Below are 17,519 nucleotides of genomic sequence, written 5' to 3'. Positions count from 1 at the left end.
TGGGCTCCCTGTGTGCTCCAGCTTGCTCCACACACACAGCTGCACAGGAGAGCTAGGGGTGAGATGCTAAAATGACGTAGCTAAACCAGTTCTGCGTTGTGTGTGGACACCCCAGGGCTGCTCTGCATGAGACACGCAGCAGGTGAGCCCAAGGGTGACTTTAACCTGGGTGGACACGTGGGTTCCGGTCTGAGCGGCTTATTCTAGTTTAGTGAACCGTGTTCCTACCCAGAATCAGAGCGTCCACACAGGGTCTGACAGCTTTCTCACCAGACAAGCCTGGACTGCCTGGCTCATGAGGGGTTCGCTTGCCCCGTTAGAGCCGTTCAGTCTGACTCCTGGAGTGAATGTAGTCCCAGGACAGGACTCATAGTGGAGATCCCCACCTACTCAGAGAGGATCGCTAGCCCTCAGTGCCCTCCCGCTTACCTAGATGGGTCTGGAAGCCAACGAAGGGGTGTGTGTGCGCTAACCGGGCCCAAGGCTGGGCCCTGACCAAGGAAATGCCAGGCAGCATTTCTCCCCCAGGGTGGGCTGGGTGGGAATGGTCTCCGGGTGCAACACTGGCACCAACGTGGCACTGGCACCCTGGGTACCGGTGCTGGCGCCAGGCCGGGATCTCACAGCATTTGTTTCTGTCAATCCCAGGGCAGAGATCCAGAATGACAACACTTTGCGGATCAGTCGGGTCAGCGCTGAAGACGAGGGCACCTACACTTGCGTGGCAGAGAACAGCGTGGGCAAGTCGGAGGCCTCTGGCTCGCTCAGCGTCCATGGTAAGGGGTCGCTCAGGGGGCCAGGCAGTGATGGGGGCTGCTGGTGGTGGGACATACGGAGTTGAGGAGGAGATGAGCAGCCCCGTTTTCTCAGCACCCAGGGATGGGGAGATCCCAGCCCAGGGCCCGAGGGCTCCTCAGAGGCGGCTGACACTAGTAGGGCACCTAGCGCAGCTGGGGTGTTAGATGAGAATCATTTCCAGTGCTAGGGGCTGGCGGGATGGAGGGAGATGGGCCAGGCTCCCTTGCTGAGCCAGACCAGTCTCTGTCGATCATCTGTGGTTACAATTCAACACCAGCAACTGGGCCCAGCTAGCAACAGCCTCGGTACCGACTGGCTGGGCCGAGGTTAGTGCGTGGAAGTCCTTGGGAAGGCGATTCAGCTTGGCCATGTAGGCAGGCCCCCTCCTCGCACGATCCGTCTGTTCCATGCTGCTGGCACACAGCAGCCTCGGTTGCTGGGAGGCCGAGTGGGCCCGGCACTCGGCAGAGCCGAACACGGCAGCGCAGATTCACTCTGCTTCTCGGCCCCTCATGCGTACTGTCACTGTAACGCTCCCCGGGCGTCGCTGGACCCTGCTCATCTCACACCTGTTTCTCTGTGTTCTCTGTTCCAGTGAGCCCATTCCGTGAGTATCCATTTCATCTCATACCCTGGGGCATGCGGGGCGGAGTGGGGCTGGGCTGTGCATGTGACATTCCTGTGGGCTCAGGAGGCCATAGTGGGAGATGATCTATGCAGGAGGCTCTTTGCCCGCTCTCCACATGCTGCGGCGCTCTGGCCATCTGCCTGTGCTCGAGCATCGGAGAGCACTCTAAAACCTCCCGGCGGGGACACCCAGCCCTGGCTCTCAGCAACAGGCCTGGCTGGCCTACAAGGGCTTTTCCAGCTCTCCTTTCTGGGAGAAGAGGGAATTCAGAGCAGCCTGCAATGGGAACCCAGCTGGCCTTCAACTGGCTGCAGAGCATTTGGCTAGTGAATCTGATCAGGTCTCTCCCACCATGGACATCTCCCTCTCTTCCCTCCCTCCCTCTCTCTCTCTCAGCTGAAAAGCCACTGGGTTCCAGCATGGAGCTTGGGAGTTAATTAACACTAGCCCACTCTGTGGCCCTGTGATTGCCCTCTGGCCACAGAACCACTGTGCAGTGTCTGAACCCGCAGTGTCCCTCTCCCGTCTCCAGCATGTGGACCAGCCACTTGTCAGCCCCGTGGAATAGCGACTATCTGGAGTGCATTAAGTCAGAGACACAGACAGCCCCCCCTCCGCCCCCCACCAATCGCTCACAGCAGTAACTAGGCCTGGCCCTGCGGCTGATGCAGCCAGAGGGCGCTGGGAGCAGCAGGCAGTGGGCAGGGTGTGGTTGGCTTCAGCCTGTCAGGTGTGTATTGGGTCAGCAGTAAAATGTCCTTGACAAAATGGCTTTCCTTGTAGTGGTAAAAATGAGGGCACGAAGGTGAGCTAGTGATGGGGCCAATGCAGAGCCTGTCTCCCTTTGCTCTGCCTGCTGTGCAGCCCCCAAGTCCAGTCAGTTTCCTGCCTCTGATCTGCCCCCTCCGATCTGCCCGTGCCCCTTATCAGCAGCACCCATTCAGGACTAAATGGGGCTTCCTGGGGCACCCACGTCATTCGCCCTCATTTCCTCCTGGCCTTTGAAGTGAAGCAGGAGCAGAACATGGGGGTGCATTTCCTGAATCAGTCTCCATCTGCCCTGCTCCATGTGGGCGCCTGGACCCTTTGAAGCCCAGGGAGGAGGAGTACTTTGTGAAGAGGCTTCTCCACTGCTGCTGCCCCTCCCTTCCAGCCAGGGCCATTGAGATGTGATTGTGGAGCAGGTGGTTGCACAGACACAGGCTGTTGCTGGGAGAGGTCACGGGTCGCAGGATTTGAATCCAAACACTGGGGAGAGCCAGCTGAGCTCCCTTTCCATGAGCCTCCCACAAAAGCATACAAGGTGCATCCCACTTGCAGCCACTGCTCTGGACCAGGGGCAGCCTGCCCTCCAGGCAAAGGGGAGGGGGCAGCATTGGCTTCCTCAGAGCTTGGTTAAGCCTCCAGCTGCAGATCTGCTTCCCAAGCCAAGCCGGGCCTGCAGGTTCCTGGCACGTGCCAGTTCCCTGTACTGTGTGGGGATGGCTCTGGGAACTCGGCTCTGGGGACTTACTGCACTAAACAGACTTTGTGATGGGAGCCAGATCCTCAGCTGGTGTAAGTGAGCAGAGCCATTGGTGCAGAGCACTGGGCCCTGCTCTGGATTTGCCCCAGTCTAGGCCTGACAACCCCTGGTCTGTCCCACATGCAGATCAATAACAATTAAACAGCCCCAGGTTTTTCTTTTCCTGCCATGGAAATTCAGCTGGGGAGCGCTAGCAGCTTTGGGGTGGAGGGGTCGCGTTAGCATGGGGGTACCTAGCAATCCATAACTTCATTAAAGGGGTGCCTGCAGGGGTCAGCATGACAATGGCACACGCACACCTGAAGCTCTGTGTGATAGCCCCTGGTGCCCCATTGTCTCCCTGCTCCTGGAGGGAGGGGGAAGGGGCGGGCAGAGGGGAGATAAGATGGGCAATTAGCATTTGTAAAACTTGATGTCATTTGTCTTCCATTGAGAGGAAAGAAAAGGCTTTGAACAGCCAGCGGTGAATGGGGGAGGGTTAGTTATTTATGGGAAGGTGGCTGATTTAGGAGACTTGCTCCTTTTCTTCTCTGTCCTTCCTCCCTCTTTCTCCTTCCATCTCCAAATCCTGCTCTGAGGGGCCAAAGGTTATCAGGAGGCACATCAATGCACCTTCCTCTGAGTGTTATGGCTCGACTCAGGAGAGTCCCACTGCCACATCCTAGGGCCTTGCCTGGCTACCTCTTATCTCTCCCCTTGTAAATACCTCACTGGGGCGGCTGGTTTAGAATTGTCCCCTTGTGATCCCTCTAGGAAGCAGGTGTGCCAGCCAGAGAAAAGTATGAGTCCCCTGTGCTACTGCAGGCCACATCCACCACACTGAGTCTCACCACTTCCCCTAGCCTATTTCACCCAACACAGGCGGGTACCCAGGGCTCCATGCTAGTCTGGTCAGGGAGATCCCCGGCTGTCTAGTTCTGTAGACCGCTGTAAGCCAGGAAAAACCCAAGCACTGCCACTCACAGCTGTGGTTTCACTTCCACCACACAACGGTCTCTCCCCCGCCCGCACGGCGCACCCCACTCGGCTGCTGAGGTGCTGGGTCCTGACTTCTGGGAAGGCCAAGCAGGTGTTGGACGCTGCGCATTTGGAGTGGACAGTTGTGTTAAGGGGGCTGTGGTGGATGGTTGCTAACAAAGGGAATGGCTCAGTATCCAACTGGAGCCAGCTAGCAAGTATCTATTGCTTCTCACAGGTGCCAAGAGCTGGGACAATATTTTATTTGGGGAGCGGGCTAGGCTGTAGAGTAGCTGCTTTCTCAAACAGATTCCTTTGGGGCTGATGTTTTCCATGCTCAGTCTCAGCCAATGTTCCCCCTAATTTTTTACATCCATGTGTGGAATAAATTTTTTTATGCACACCAATATGGAGGTGATGTGTGGTGGGGGTGGGGCCAAGGGGTTTGGGGTATGGGAGGGGGTTCAGGGGGTGGTGTGCAGGAGGGGTTAAGGCTCTGGCTGGGGCTGCGGTCTCTGGGATTGGGCCAGGGATGAGGGGGTTGGGGTGTGGGAGAGGACTCAGAGCTGGGGCAGAGGGTTGGCATGCAGGAGGTGAGGGCTCCAGCTAGGGGTGAAGGCTCTGGGGTAGGGGCGGGGATGAGGGGTTTGGGGGCAGGGGTGCCCCAGGGGCTGCGACGGGGAGAGAGGACTCTCCCCAGCCCTCTCTCACCGCAGCAGCCCAGGGCCAGAGGAGAGGCGCCTAACCCTGCCTGTGTGGCCCTTGATAGCCTGCTGCATTGCCGCGCGGCTTAGAGGGAACTTATGTCTCAGCCCAAGTGGGGAGAGGGGTGTCTCTGTCTGTCTGTCTGTGTGCACTAGAAATGTCAGAGGGCCAGATTCTGATCCTCTACTCATCAGTAGAGGTACTATGGTGATGAGGCTGCTACAAAAATCTCCATTGAGTAGCACCTTACTCCACAACTGCCCCTGCTGAACTCACACCCAGGAGGTCACTTTGGGGCAAGGTGCCACTCAGCTGAGTGAGGGTGTCAGAATCTGGCTGAGTGTAGAGTTCAAATATTGGGCTGATCTTGGCCAAGGCTCTGGCGATTCAAATGGGGCAGCTTTGCCCGTGGTTTGGGATATTCTGCATCCTCCCAGTGTTTTTAATGTCGAGCTAGTCAGATTATTGACCAGGATACTCAGTGAGGTGTTCAAGGATTTAAATCCAGAATGTCCCACTAGCCAGGCTGGGGGCTTCCAGCAGAGACGTAAGTTTTAACGGACCTTTTAAACAGCATGTTTTAATTGTCCTCTGGGCATCCTGCATTGAAGAAGACACTTCACACTAAGCTCTGGTCTACACTGTGCCACAGCACAAACGACAGGAGCGTGAATTGCAGAGCTAACTTCCCTGTGTGCATATGGACACTGCTGACATAAATGAAAAGATACCTAGTTCATATGAACATAACTCTATTTCAAGAGGACTGTGTTAACACAAACCAGGCACCTTTCCTTTTGTGCTGGCAGTGTCTACAAGAGGCAGTTAGTTCAGTGAGCTCTGCAATTTGCAGGCCCATAGTTCACACTGTGGTGCTGCGTAGACGTAGCCAAGACATTAAGATCATAGAATCACTAGAATATTAGTGTTGGAAGAGACCTCAGGAGGTCATCTAGTCCAACCGCCTGCTCAAAGCAGGACCAATTCCCAACTAAATCATCCCAGCCAGGGCTTTGTGAAGCTGACCTTAAAATCTCTAAGGAAGGAGATTCCACCACTCCCTAGGTAACCATTCTACTGCAGACACCGGATGGCTCTTGGCATAGGATTCAGGTGCTGCTTTTTTTCACGTCACGTATTTGGGGATCCTCTGCACAGTGCACCTGCTGCATCACATTCAGGCTATGGAAGAGTTGGGTATGTCTGACCTTGGACAGTCACAGCTGCTAATTAAGGAGTGTTTGCAACATGCACGTCCTTTGAGTTCCCTGTAAGTGACCCCGATAAAATCAAACAAGAGGAAACTGTGGCCTTTTTGCCTCTTGTGACTCTCAGCTCAAACCCTCTTATCTGGGCTGATAATTCCTAACCCAGAAGCTGGCTAAACAACCAGTGGGGCCCTTGACGATCGAAATACAAAAGGAGCCTTAAAGACAATAAAGTCATTGCGGAAAACTAAATGGATTCTTTGCTTCAGTCTTCACGGCTGAGGATGTAGGAGATTCCCAAACCTGAACAGCTTTTGCAGGTGACATTCTGAGGAACTGTCACAGATTGAAGTGTCAGTAGAGGAGGTTTGGAATAATTGATAAACTCAACATTAACAAGTCACCGGCACCAGATGGCATTCACCCAAGAGTTCTGAAAGACTCAATGTGAAGTTGCGGAACTATTAACTAAGGTGTGTAACCTGTCCTTTAAATCGGCTTCGGTACCCAATGACTGGAAGTTAGCTAATGTAACGCCAATATTTAAAAAGGGCTGTAGAGGTGATCCGGCAATTACAGACCGGTAAGTCTAACGTTGGTACGGGCAAATTAGTCGAAACAATAATTAAGAATAAAATTGTCAGACACATAGAAAAACATAAACTGCGGAGCAATAGTCAGCATGGTTTCTGCAAAGGGAAATCGTGTCTACTAATCTATTAGAGTTCTTTGAAGGGGTCACAAACGTGGACAAAGGGGATCCAGTGGACATAGTGTACTTAGATTTCCAGCAAGCCTTTGACAAGGTCCTTCACCAAAGACTCTTATGTAATTAAGCTGTCATGGGATAAAAGGGAAGGTCCTTTCATGGATTGGTAACTGGTTAAGACAGGGAACAAAGGGTAGGAATTATTGGTAAATTCTCGGAATGGAGAGGGGTAACTAGTGGTGTTCCCAAGGGTCAGTCCTTGGACCAGTCCTATTCAATTATTCATAAATGATCTGGAGAAAGGGGTAAACAGTGAGGTGGCAAAGTTTGCAGATGATACTAAACTGCTCAAGATAGTTAAGACCAAAGCAGATTGTGAAGAACTTCAAAAGATCTCACAAAACTAAGTGATTGGGCAACAAAATGGCAAATGAAATGTAATGTGGATAAATGTAAAGTAATGCACATTGGAAAAAATAACCCCACTATACTTACAATATGATGGGGGCTAATTTAGCTACAATGAGTCAGGAAAAAGATCGTGGAGTCATCGTGGATAGTTCTCTGAAGATGTCCACACAGTGTGCAGAGGTGGTCAAAAAAGCAAACAGGATGTTAGGAATCATTAAAAGGGATAGAGAATAAGACTGAGAATATCTTTGCCTTATATAAATCCATGGTACGCCCAGATCTTGAATACTGTGTACAGATGTGGTCTCCTCATCAAAAAAGATATACTGGCACTAGAAAGGTTCAGAAAAGGGCAACTAAAATGATTAGGGTTTGGAGAGGGCTCATATGAGGAAAGATTAAAGAGGCTAGGACTTTTCAGCTTGAAAGAGAGGAGACTAAGGGGAGATATGATAGAGGTCTATAAAATCATGAGTGATGTTGAGAAAGTGGAGAAGGAAAGTTATTTACTTATTCCCATAATACAAGAACTAGGGGTCACCAAATGAAATTAGTAGGCAGCAAGTTTAAAACAAATAAAAGGAAGTTTTTCTTCACCCAGCTCACAGTCAACTTGTGGAACTTCTTACCTGAGGAGGTTGTGAAGGCTAGGACTATAACTGTGTTTAAAAGAGAACTGGATAAATTCATGGTAGTTAAGTCCATAAATGGCTATTAGCCAAGATGGGTAAGGAAAGGTGTCCCTAGCGTCTGTTAGTCAGAGGATGGAGATGGATGGCAGGAGAGAGATCACTTGATCATTGCCTGTTGGGTTCGCTCCCTCTGGGGCACCTGGCATTGGCCACTGCCGGTAGACAGATACTGGGCTAGATGGACCTTTGGTCTGACCCGGTACATCCGTTCTTATGTTCTTAAGCACTGCTGTCTGGGAGCTTTTACGGATCTGGGAAGTATGAGAAGGATTTCACAACAGGAAAAAAGAATTGTTCCCAGTGTTAGCGATGTTCTTCTTGAACAGAATGTGGCTCCCAGAGCCAAAGCTGGGATTAGTGCAGCGTGCCCTGGGCTGGGCTGTTCCTCTTTAGGGGAAGGGTCTAGTATCAGGCCAGTTCTTGCTTCTTCCTCATGGAAGACATGGAGTTCTGTTTTTTCTCCCTCTACAAATATGAGGAAAGTCAAGTCTGCCCTGGCTGGAGAAGTCTGGCTGAAGAATGTTTACTAGGAGCTCTTGCAACTGAATGGAAGGGGAGAGGCTGTGGAACCATTAGCACAGGCTTCCTTTATCCAGACTGTTAATTAGACATTGGAGTTAAATGTGTTACCGTAAAACCCCTAAATCCAAAGAGTTTTACAGTATAAATAGGAAACCAGCCATTCTGTTCCACTTCCACTCTCTTGATTAACATGCTGCCGCCTTTCATAGCGTCTGTCTTTTGTGCAGCTCTGTGTGTAATGTTTCTTATGGACGAAAGTGTTGCCAGTTCTCCCACCCTGCCCCAAGAAGCAGCAGGGGGTGGGATGCAGAGCTATTGAATATGTGGAAGCTATGGTTGGGGCTGGTGATGGCTGGGAGGGTTGGTGGTTCGCTGAGTGAGTGGATGGGTGCTGGGGATGTAGGTGGATGAGTGGATGCTGAAGGGGGTCACTGGGTGTCTGGGGTCAATGGGTACTGAGGTATCTTGGGGGCAGCTGGGGGCTGGCTGTTCTGGAGACTTGGCAGGAGGTAACTGAGAAAGCTGCTTGGCACCAGTACTGGCCCCCCTCCCTCTTCTGCTGCCCTCTCCCCTTCCTGCTCCTTCCCTGCGGGGACCCAGCCTCGGGAACAGGAGTAGAGGCAAAGGAACTGCCTGGCTGCCTCCAGAACAGGGCCACAGCAGCCGGCAGGTGCTGTCACTAGCGTCCCCTGCAGCCTGGGCACAGTGAGGTCCCAGCAGGGCTGCAGGGAGGCGTGGCAGGGCTGCCCGTGCACAAGGGCCGAGCAAGATGCCCCACTCGGCAACGCTGCCTGTTTAGCCTGCTCTCTGGGCCCAGGCAGACAGTGCTAGTGTCAGAGAAAAGAAGGAAGAAAATGCGGCCCCTTTCGGCCTTCGCAGTGGGTGACAGAGAAGGAACGAGTTCCCAGTCCCAATGGGCAGCGTCTGCCAACGCACCCCGCAGCTCTGGGCCTCTCTCCAGGGACCCGGCAGCACTCCGGAAGACGGGGGCTGTGGTATCTTTGTGGCTGTTCTCCTCTATAAACAGCCCATCAGACATCCCGGCACCTGGGAAGAAGGCCCAGTGTTTCCCAGCTGTGCTGGATTCCCCAAGCTCAGGCTGCCATGTTACCACAGAATCACAGAAATATCAGGCTGGAAGGACCCTCCAGAGGTCATCAAGTCCCACCCCCTGTGCTGAGGCAGGACCAAGTAACCCTAGACCATCCCTGATGGGAGTTTGCCAGCCTGGTCTTAAAAAACCTCCAGTGCTGGGGATTCCACACCCTCCCTTGGAAGCCTGTTCCAGAGCTTAACTATCCTGAGAGTTAGAAAGTTTTTCCTAATATCTAACCTAAACCTGCCTTGCTGCAGACTAAGCCCATTGCTTCTTGCCCTGCCTTCAGTGGACATGGAGAACAATTTAGCCTTAACCGCTATGAAGGCTCTCAGCCTTCTTTTCTCAAGACTAAACATGCCCAGTTTTTTTAACCTTTCCTCCTAGGTCAGGTTTTTAAAACCTTTGATCATTTTTGTTGCTCTCCTCTGGACTCTTTCCAGTTTGTCCACATCTTTCCAAAGCGTGGCACCCAGAGCTGGACACAGTGCTCCAGCCGAGGCCTCACCAGTGCCAAGTAGAACAGGACAATTACCTCTTGGGTCTTACATGCAACACTCCTGCTAATACACTCCAGAATATTGCCTTTTTCGCAGCTGCATCTCATTGTTTCACATTCAATTTGTGATCCGCTATAACCCCCAGATCCTCTCCAGCAGCACTGCCACCTAGCCAGTTACTCCCCATTGACTAATATCGGACCCAGGACAGATCCCTGCGGGACTTCATTAGAAACCCTCCCGGTCTGGCAGCGGACCATGGATAACTACTCCTTGAGGGTGGTTTCTCAACCTAGTGTGCCCCCACCTTACAGTAAATTCATCTAGAGCACTGCCCGAGTTTGCTGATGAGACTGTCACGTGGGACTGTGTCAAAAGCTTTACTAAAATCACGCTGTATCTCATCTCTGGCTCCCCTGCAGCCCCTAGGCCAGTGACCCTGCCACAGAAGGGAATGAGGTCGGTCTGGCATGGTTTGCTGCGCCTCCCTTGTGCTTGTTGGCCCAGCGTTAGCTTAGGCCAGACGTGCAGCGTGGCAGAGCCCCAGTCTCCAGGAAGGACACTGGCTCCAGTGTCACTACCCCTGCGTAGATGCTGTGTCCTGGTACGGTACCATAGGCACCAACTCCGTGGGTTCTCCGGGGCTGGAGCCGCCACAGGGAAAAATTAGTGGATGCTCTGTACCCACCAGCAGCCAAGCTCCCTTCACCCCCCGCTCCATCTCACCTCCTCCCTGTCCCGTGCGCTGTGTCTCTGCTTCTCCGGCCAACTGCTAGTGCTTCCCGCCCAGCTGCCGCCAAACAGCTGTTTGGCAGTGTTAGCAAGCTCCAGGAGGAGTGGGAATGTGGTGCGCTGAGGGGAGGAGGTGGGGAAAAGGCAGAGCTGGGGCGGGGATTTAGGTAAGCAGTTGGAATAGGGGTAGGGAGGGGGCGAAGTTGGGGTGGGGACTTTGGGGAAGGGGTTGGAATGGGAGTGGGGCAGACGTGGGAAGGGGCAGGCCAGGGGCGAGGCCTCGTGAAAGGAGTGGGATGGAGGCAGGACTGGGGGCAGAGGTGGGGTCGAGCATCCATGGGGAAGTGGGGAAGTTGGCACCTATGTATGGTACCCCACTAGGCTGCGCTCTGCAAGCCCAGCTTTGCCCCAGTGCAGCATGTCAGCATTAGGAGTTTGCTCTGGGGTCCCTGTAGCCACACAGCTGTGTGCTGTGAGCTCCCTTGCTGCAGACAGGGACAAAGCTCCAGTTCCTGGTCAGCTGCCTGGAGGCTCAGAGAAATGCACAGACCTCTGGGCTATGGAAATATGTTCTGCTTGCTAATGCAGTGTCCCCATCCCACCTCCTAGGGGAGCATTTCTGCAAAAAAGCCCCAGGCACCCCGAGCCCCAGTGCCTGGACACCCCATGCTGTTGGACAAAACCCCTTCTAAAGTTTTGCAACCCGTGTCTATTTGTTTCTCTTTCTTTTCACCTGTTCTCAGTTCCACCCCAATTAGTGACACGCCCTCGGGACCAGATTGTAGCTCAGGGCCGCACCGTGACCTTTCACTGTGAGACCAAAGGAAACCCGCCACCGGCTGTGTTCTGGCAGAAGGAGGGCAGCCAGGTAGGTTCTGCATGCCCCCCTCCCCTGAATGTGTACCAGTGCCTACCCATGCCCCTGTCCCACGCCGCTGCCTGGGGAGCTCTGTTCTCCCAAAGCCAGATTGCAAAGCTCTGACTGCCTAGCCCAGGACTCTGAGCCCATCGGGAGGCTGTGACTTGCCCTCCAGCCTCAGCGGGTGTATTCACATCCCAGGTCCCTGGCCAGTGCGATCACAGTCCCCAGCAATGCTCCCAGGGCACAAACCTGGTCCCACCCCACCCAGAGGCAGGAGGGACCCAGTCCCTGGGGACAAACGAAGCAGCGTTGTGTTCTCTGTGTGAGACAGCATCTAGGCCTCTCTGGACAAGCAGCTGGCTGATTCTGCTCTTGTGAGCTGGGCAGCTAGGGCCCGTGGGGACGTCTAGGCTGCAGCGGGGAGGCGTCAGCCCCAGGGAGGGTAGACTCATGTTAGCTCAGGGCCCAGCTAGCGCTAAGAATAGCCCACCCGATGCCTTGGTGTGAGCTCAGCAGCTCAAGTTAGCCACTGCGGGTACAACAACATTCACGCTGCTGGAGCTGAGTGAGTGCAAGCTGGGAATCCCACTGTCCTTGGAGAGCGAATGTCTGCATGGCAGGGAGCAGGGGACCCTGCGCTGTGACGAAGTCAGCGGGAAGCCAGGGAAGGAACATCCTCTGCTGGGCACTACAAGTGAGAAGCCTGGCTGAGTCAGTCAGGCAGTGACTCCCCTCCCTTGCCTGGGATCCAGCCCTTGGGCTGTGTCAAGCCCAGTTCATTCTGGCTTGGCTTCGGGGAGATCTCCCAGGCATGGTCCTGCTGCCCAGTTCCAACCAGGTCATCCTCGCAGCTGAGACACCTCCGTGCCCAGCCCCACTCCTAGGCCCTGGCTTTGGGTGGCTCCCGCATAGGGCCACTTGGTCCATCCCTGGAGCTTTGCTCAGCTGTTTAAGTGGCCCTGGCAATGGGGCTCACCCCGCAGCGAATCATCCCCAGCTGCACTGCTGCCTGGAGCGGTGCCGTGGCCGTGCCAGGGCTATGCTGGGGGTGGTTGAGGCTCCTACAGGCAGGCGAGGCACTGGCAAGACCCTCGTGCAGGAGTCAAGAGACCAACAGTATTATCCTGAGAGGGTGAGGAATGAGGAAGGCAGCCCCTGGGGTGAGGGGAGGAGGCAGCACTTTGCCTATGGAGGGGGAAGGGTGATGGGTGGGGAGGGGAGGTCAGTGAGTGCAAGGCAGGGGGTACAGCAGGGCCAAAGGGGACCAGCCCAACAGTGTATCTAGCTCTCCTCCTCTGCCAGACGCTGCACCCTCATGCCATGGGCCCCTGGCCTTGGCTTGGGGGCCAGCTGTTTTCTGCTGCCCCCTCAGAGTGCCGTGTCTTCCCCCCAGTCAGGTTTTCTCCATCCAACTCAGCTTCCCTGCACCCACCCGGGCTCCCAGGCTCCAGCTTGTCCCCACTGCCCCCCACGCCCACCCGGGCTCCCAGGCCCCAACTCAACTTCCACACACCCACCCAGGCTCCCAGGCCCTAGCTTGCCCTCACTGTTCCCACAACCCACCCACCTGGGCTCCCAGGCCCCAGCTTAGCTCCCAGCTTGACTCTGTCCTGGCTCCCTCCCCCAGACCCTGGCTCAGTTGAACACTGGCACACCCCCACTCCCTGCCTGGGCCCTGGCTCAGTTCAGCCCCCTGGTTTCCCCTCCCCAGACTTCCCCAGCTAAGGCGCTTAGATCAGCCCTGGAACTTGCTGCTCTGCAGTGCACGTTTCTACAGTGACTCTGCTCTGCTGCCCTTCTGGGGCCCCATGCCCTTGCCCACGAATGCAGGGATCCCCTCTTGCCCACTGGCCATGCAGAGCCGAGGGTGTCCTACCGCATGAATGAGAGCACTCTCAGCTGTAGCGCTCTGGGAGGGGGTCAGTGTGCAGGGACCCAGGAACCTGACACCAGGGCCAGTAAGCACTGAACCTCGCTGGAAACAACCATAGGAATGAACCAAGCCCCAGAGAACAGGGCAGCGCCTTGGCCCGGGAATATCGGAGCCCAGGCTGGAGAGGCAAAGGGATCGAATCTCAGGGACTGAAACAGGGGAATGCTATGCTCCCCGGGGTACCGCAACAGCTCCTGGGCAGTGGAGCAGGACGACTTCGTTCTGCTCGGCAGGGCCTTGCCGGGGTCTGCAAGCAGATTCCAGTGTGTGCTCAGCTTCCCTCTGTCAGAACCGCTGGGTGAGCTGCACGCATGCCTGCCATGTGCTGTCTGCCCAGCCTGGCACCCAGGGGCCTGCATGACGCCACAGGCTACATGGCTCAGACGGGCAAGGCAATGTGTTTGCTTTTCTGTGCCTAGCGCACCAGCTGCCAGATCTCCAAAGAGCTGCCCCTGCCTGGCAGCTGCTCTTTCTATCTCATCCCTTCTGTTTTGCTCAATCCTCTGTTGTCCGTTTCTTTGGCTCCTCTGGCATGTTTGCAGCAGAGGCCCAGAACCGCCCCCAGGGCCTGGCGTGGCCAGGAGTGCTGTGCTGTGACGTAGCCTCTCTCTGTCCACATGCTCGGTAGGAGGAGAGGAGGCGTCAGACAGGGATTATGGCACACCAGGGCCTTCTGCTGTACACAGCTCCCTCCTCACCCAAGAACAGAAACCCTGAGGGAGGGTGGGGTGCAGGCATCCCCATCCTCCAGCAGCCATTCTCCTTGGGGAATGCTTGCTTTGTTAAGGGGAAGGCACCACAAACGCGAGCTCCAGGTACTTTTCAGATGGAGTGGGCCTGGTTGCGCGCTCCGAGGGTTGGCGGGAAGGGCCTGGCTGCATGCTCCAAGGGCTGGCGGGAAAGGTCTGGCTGCACGCTCTGAAAGCTGGCGGGAAGGGCCTGGCCGCACGCTCCGAGGGCTGGCGGGAGAGGTCTGGCCGCGCACTTTTAGGATTCGCAGTGGCTTTGTAGGACTGTTATTCATGTTCAGTGAGATTGAAGGTGAATCTAGGAGCCTGAAACTCCCCTGAAAAGCTCCCATAGCCCAGGCTGGCCCCTTGCTGCCCAGCCCTGCCCCACACCTCAGGGTATGGGACTGTGCTGGGCCCTCTGTCTATCTATGCACTGGTGCAGGGAGCTCTGCCTGATGTCATGAACAGTCCCTCTGCCTGCCCGCATAGTGTCTGGGGAGGGCTGGCCTCAGTGGTGTTTCCTGAATTTGGCTGGCCCTGGGCGATGCACTGCCAAAATCAGCCCAGCCGCTCCCTGCAGAGGCCCTGTACTCCCCATGCCTCCGGGCTGCCCTCAGCTCTCACTAAGTGGAGAGTCTGGGGCTCTCCCCTTGTGTCTGCCCTGCAGATCCTGCTGTTCCCCAGCCAGCCCCCTCAGCCCATGGGCCGCTTCTCCGTGTCCCCGAGTGGCGAGATGACCATCATGGAGGTGCAGACAGCAGATTCTGGGTACTATGTGTGCCAGGCCATCAGCGTGGCGGGGAGCATCCTGGCCAAAGCCCTGCTGGAGGTGGAGGATGGTGAGTAATTGTGAGTGTAAAGGCTCCAGTAAGGCCCTTCATGATCAAGGAGAGCCCTTGGTGTGGTCCCCAGGCCAAGCACTGCAGAGTGGGCCTGGGGGCACAACCCGCTGTAAGGCACAGGCCCCGCAGCAGGCTAAGTGCCCTGTAGGAGCTTGGAGTCATGTGGTCGGCGTATTGCAGAGCTGAGGGGCTCAGGGCCCCGGAGCTCAGGGTGGAGCTGGCTCTAGGGGAGAAGTGGGGGGAGTGTGGCATCTCCATCCATGAGCACTGGAACGTTTGCTGAGTTCCCAGGGTGCTGGTGAGGGAATGGCAGAGTGCAGGGGTGAGCCTGGCAAGGGGGCTCTGCCAGGGGGCTCCAGTGGGCTTCGTTCATTCAGGCTGGTAGCTGGTTTAGTCCGGTAGTGCTCCCTCTGAGTCTGGGCGAGGTGCCATTCAAACCCCACCCCGCTGTCTTGGCGGCAGGTTCTGGACAGTTGGAGCTGAATCCCCTCCGCCTTGCTAAGCTGGGGGCAGGGGACAGCCTGAGTGCTGAGCCCCTTGGAGCATGCCCCCTTACCCGCAGCATGCTCCCGTCGTGGCCTCTTGCTTGGGGTTGCAGGGCTGTGTTTCAGCAGCTGGTTAGTTTAGCTTGCAGGCTGCATTTTCAGGGGCTCAAGGCTTTAAGGTGTTTCCCACCTGGGAGGAGAGCTCTAAACCTCCCAGCTGCCCAGGTACACACAGGGACTGTGCCAGCAGGGCCCTGGGGTGTGAACCACAGATACCCAGAACAGTGGAGTGCCCAGGATCCTAACCAGCTATGGCCGTTGGGACAGCAGCCTGCCTGGCGCCCTGAGCAGGGAATGAGCGAGGGGTGGTGAAGTGGTAGGTCAGGGGGAGGAAGGGTCTGGTGCAGGGCACAGGAAAAAGGCAGGGGAAGATCTGTGGGGGCAATATGGGGAGGGGTCAGAGAGAAGCATGGAAGAAGTGGCTTATTGCTGGATTTCTCATGGGGTGGCTGCAGCTCTTTCAGACTGAGAAGAATATGGCTGCTTGGCTCCTGGCAGGGCCAGATCTGACCGCACCCCTGCTACACCAACAGAAGAAAGCTTCTGTCCTTCAGGGAGATGGTGTTCCTACACCAGCGGAAAAACCCCTTCCGTCGGCATGGGCTGCGTCTGTACGATGGGGTTCTGCCGGCAGAGCTCTGGCATCCCAGCCACAGTGGTATGGTGCCCGTCCTGTAGCTCTACCCTTGGAGAGGGAGCCAGTCGCTCCTGCAGCGGCTGGGTCAGCGGTTCACGGTCCCCAGGTTTGCAGTGGTCACCCCTCGCTCAGCCCATCTCCAGTGGGAACACAGCTGTCAGCGCACGAAGGCTTGGTGGGGCCCTGACGCCACACCCCAGCTGGGTGGGCAGCAAGGTTTGGCTGCTCTGCCCTGGTTGCAGTGGGGTTTGGTAGGGCGCAGACCAGCATGTGCTGAGCGAGGGATTAGCACAGCCCGGCCCAGTCTTTGCCAGTGGAATTTGTTCCTGTGAAGTTTTCTGGCATTTTTCTGAACTCTCTGGCTGTGAATTTCATTTGTCTGTTTCCTTGGCATTAGCCAGGACCCGGGAGGTGTTATAGGAACCACGGCTTCGAGCAGATCCTTAGCAGAGAGGCTCTCCTCTTATTGCAAATAAAATCCTTGCCCCTCTCTAAGGGGTTTCTTGTTAAAACCCAGCTGAACAGGCAGCCTCCTTCCCACCTTTGTGGAGCCTGTCTCCCCCCTGCCTGCCTGCTGCCCCTTCCTGCAGGCATCCTGCACTTTGTCCAAATGAACTTTTCTCCTGTGAAATGCTGTCAGGTGCCAGCCACAGCCGGTGTTAAAGGGCCGAGCCCTGCCAGTGTGTGCAATAATGCCTTGGACTGAGAGCGCTGAAAGGATGGGGCCATTTCAAGTGATGCTCTTTGCCTTCCTCTCTGCGCAGCCCAGACAGTGTCCTGCTTTGTCATTCCTATGTGAGTTCCCTTGGCAATCCGCCGGCGCTAGCACCACGCTGCGTCGGTTGTTACAGACGGCGCAGGGGCCAGGTTACAGGCAGGGACTGAAAAGAATTCTGTTAGTGCTGTTCGCTTATTTGGTTTGTTTAGTTAAATCTACATTGGAGGACCAATCTCTGAAGGGCAGCGAGTGTCACTTTGAAACCCCATTGGCGGGAGCCCGGCTTGGAAATGCCGAAGGAGGGCTGTGCTCTCCAAAGGCCATGCTGACAGCACAGCATGCCAAGGTGCGAGCAGTGCTGCGCTCGATGCCGGCTGCCTGAGGGCTTCACTTCACCGTGTGCACAAGATATTGTTCGGTATGGATCTGAAAGCTCATCCTTTGCAGGAGATGGGGTGGGGGGATGCAGTTATACCAGCACAATTGTGCTTGCCATCAGCGTATCTTCTGCTGGTTCTTGACTTGTACTGATATACCTGTGTCCATTTAAGGACGGCATTGTCTATTTAACTCCACCAAGATGGTTAATCCTATTCCCAGCAAAGCCAGGAGAGAGAGAGACAGCCCAGCACCATTTCCTGAACCCAGCTCTGCACTGTGGCGGCATGGGCCCAGCGTCTGCAGAGACCTTGCACCAGCCCACAGCCAGGCCTCAACCCTGAGCTGGAGCGGCCATCTGTAGATACCAGAGGACAGCCACCCCCATGG

At 55.6% G+C, this 17,519-nt stretch overlaps 2 protein-coding genes across 2 annotated transcripts in view; one reads left to right on the top strand and one right to left on the bottom strand.

Moving 5' to 3' along the window:
- ROBO4 (roundabout guidance receptor 4) overlaps window positions 1-17,519 on the bottom strand; it is a 381,615-nt gene that overhangs the window by 240,667 nt on the left and 123,429 nt on the right. The gene's annotated exons all lie outside the window — the stretch shown is intronic.
- Window positions 1-17,519, top strand: part of ROBO3 (roundabout guidance receptor 3) — a 216,354-nt gene that overhangs the window by 168,100 nt on the left and 30,735 nt on the right. The window contains exons 6-8 of the mRNA XM_032770017.2: window positions 649-776; window positions 11,227-11,351; window positions 14,677-14,848. Coding sequence (XP_032625908.2) covers window positions 649-776; window positions 11,227-11,351; window positions 14,677-14,848 — 425 coding nt within the window. The remainder of the gene's footprint in view (window positions 1-648; window positions 777-11,226; window positions 11,352-14,676; window positions 14,849-17,519) is intronic.

The sequence above is a fragment of the Chelonoidis abingdonii genome, chromosome 18, assembly GCF_003597395.2.
Source record: "Chelonoidis abingdonii isolate Lonesome George chromosome 18, CheloAbing_2.0, whole genome shotgun sequence".
Classification (NCBI taxonomy): domain Eukaryota; kingdom Metazoa; phylum Chordata; order Testudines; family Testudinidae; genus Chelonoidis; species Chelonoidis abingdonii.
This window is presented reverse-complemented; position numbering and strand designations above follow the sequence as displayed.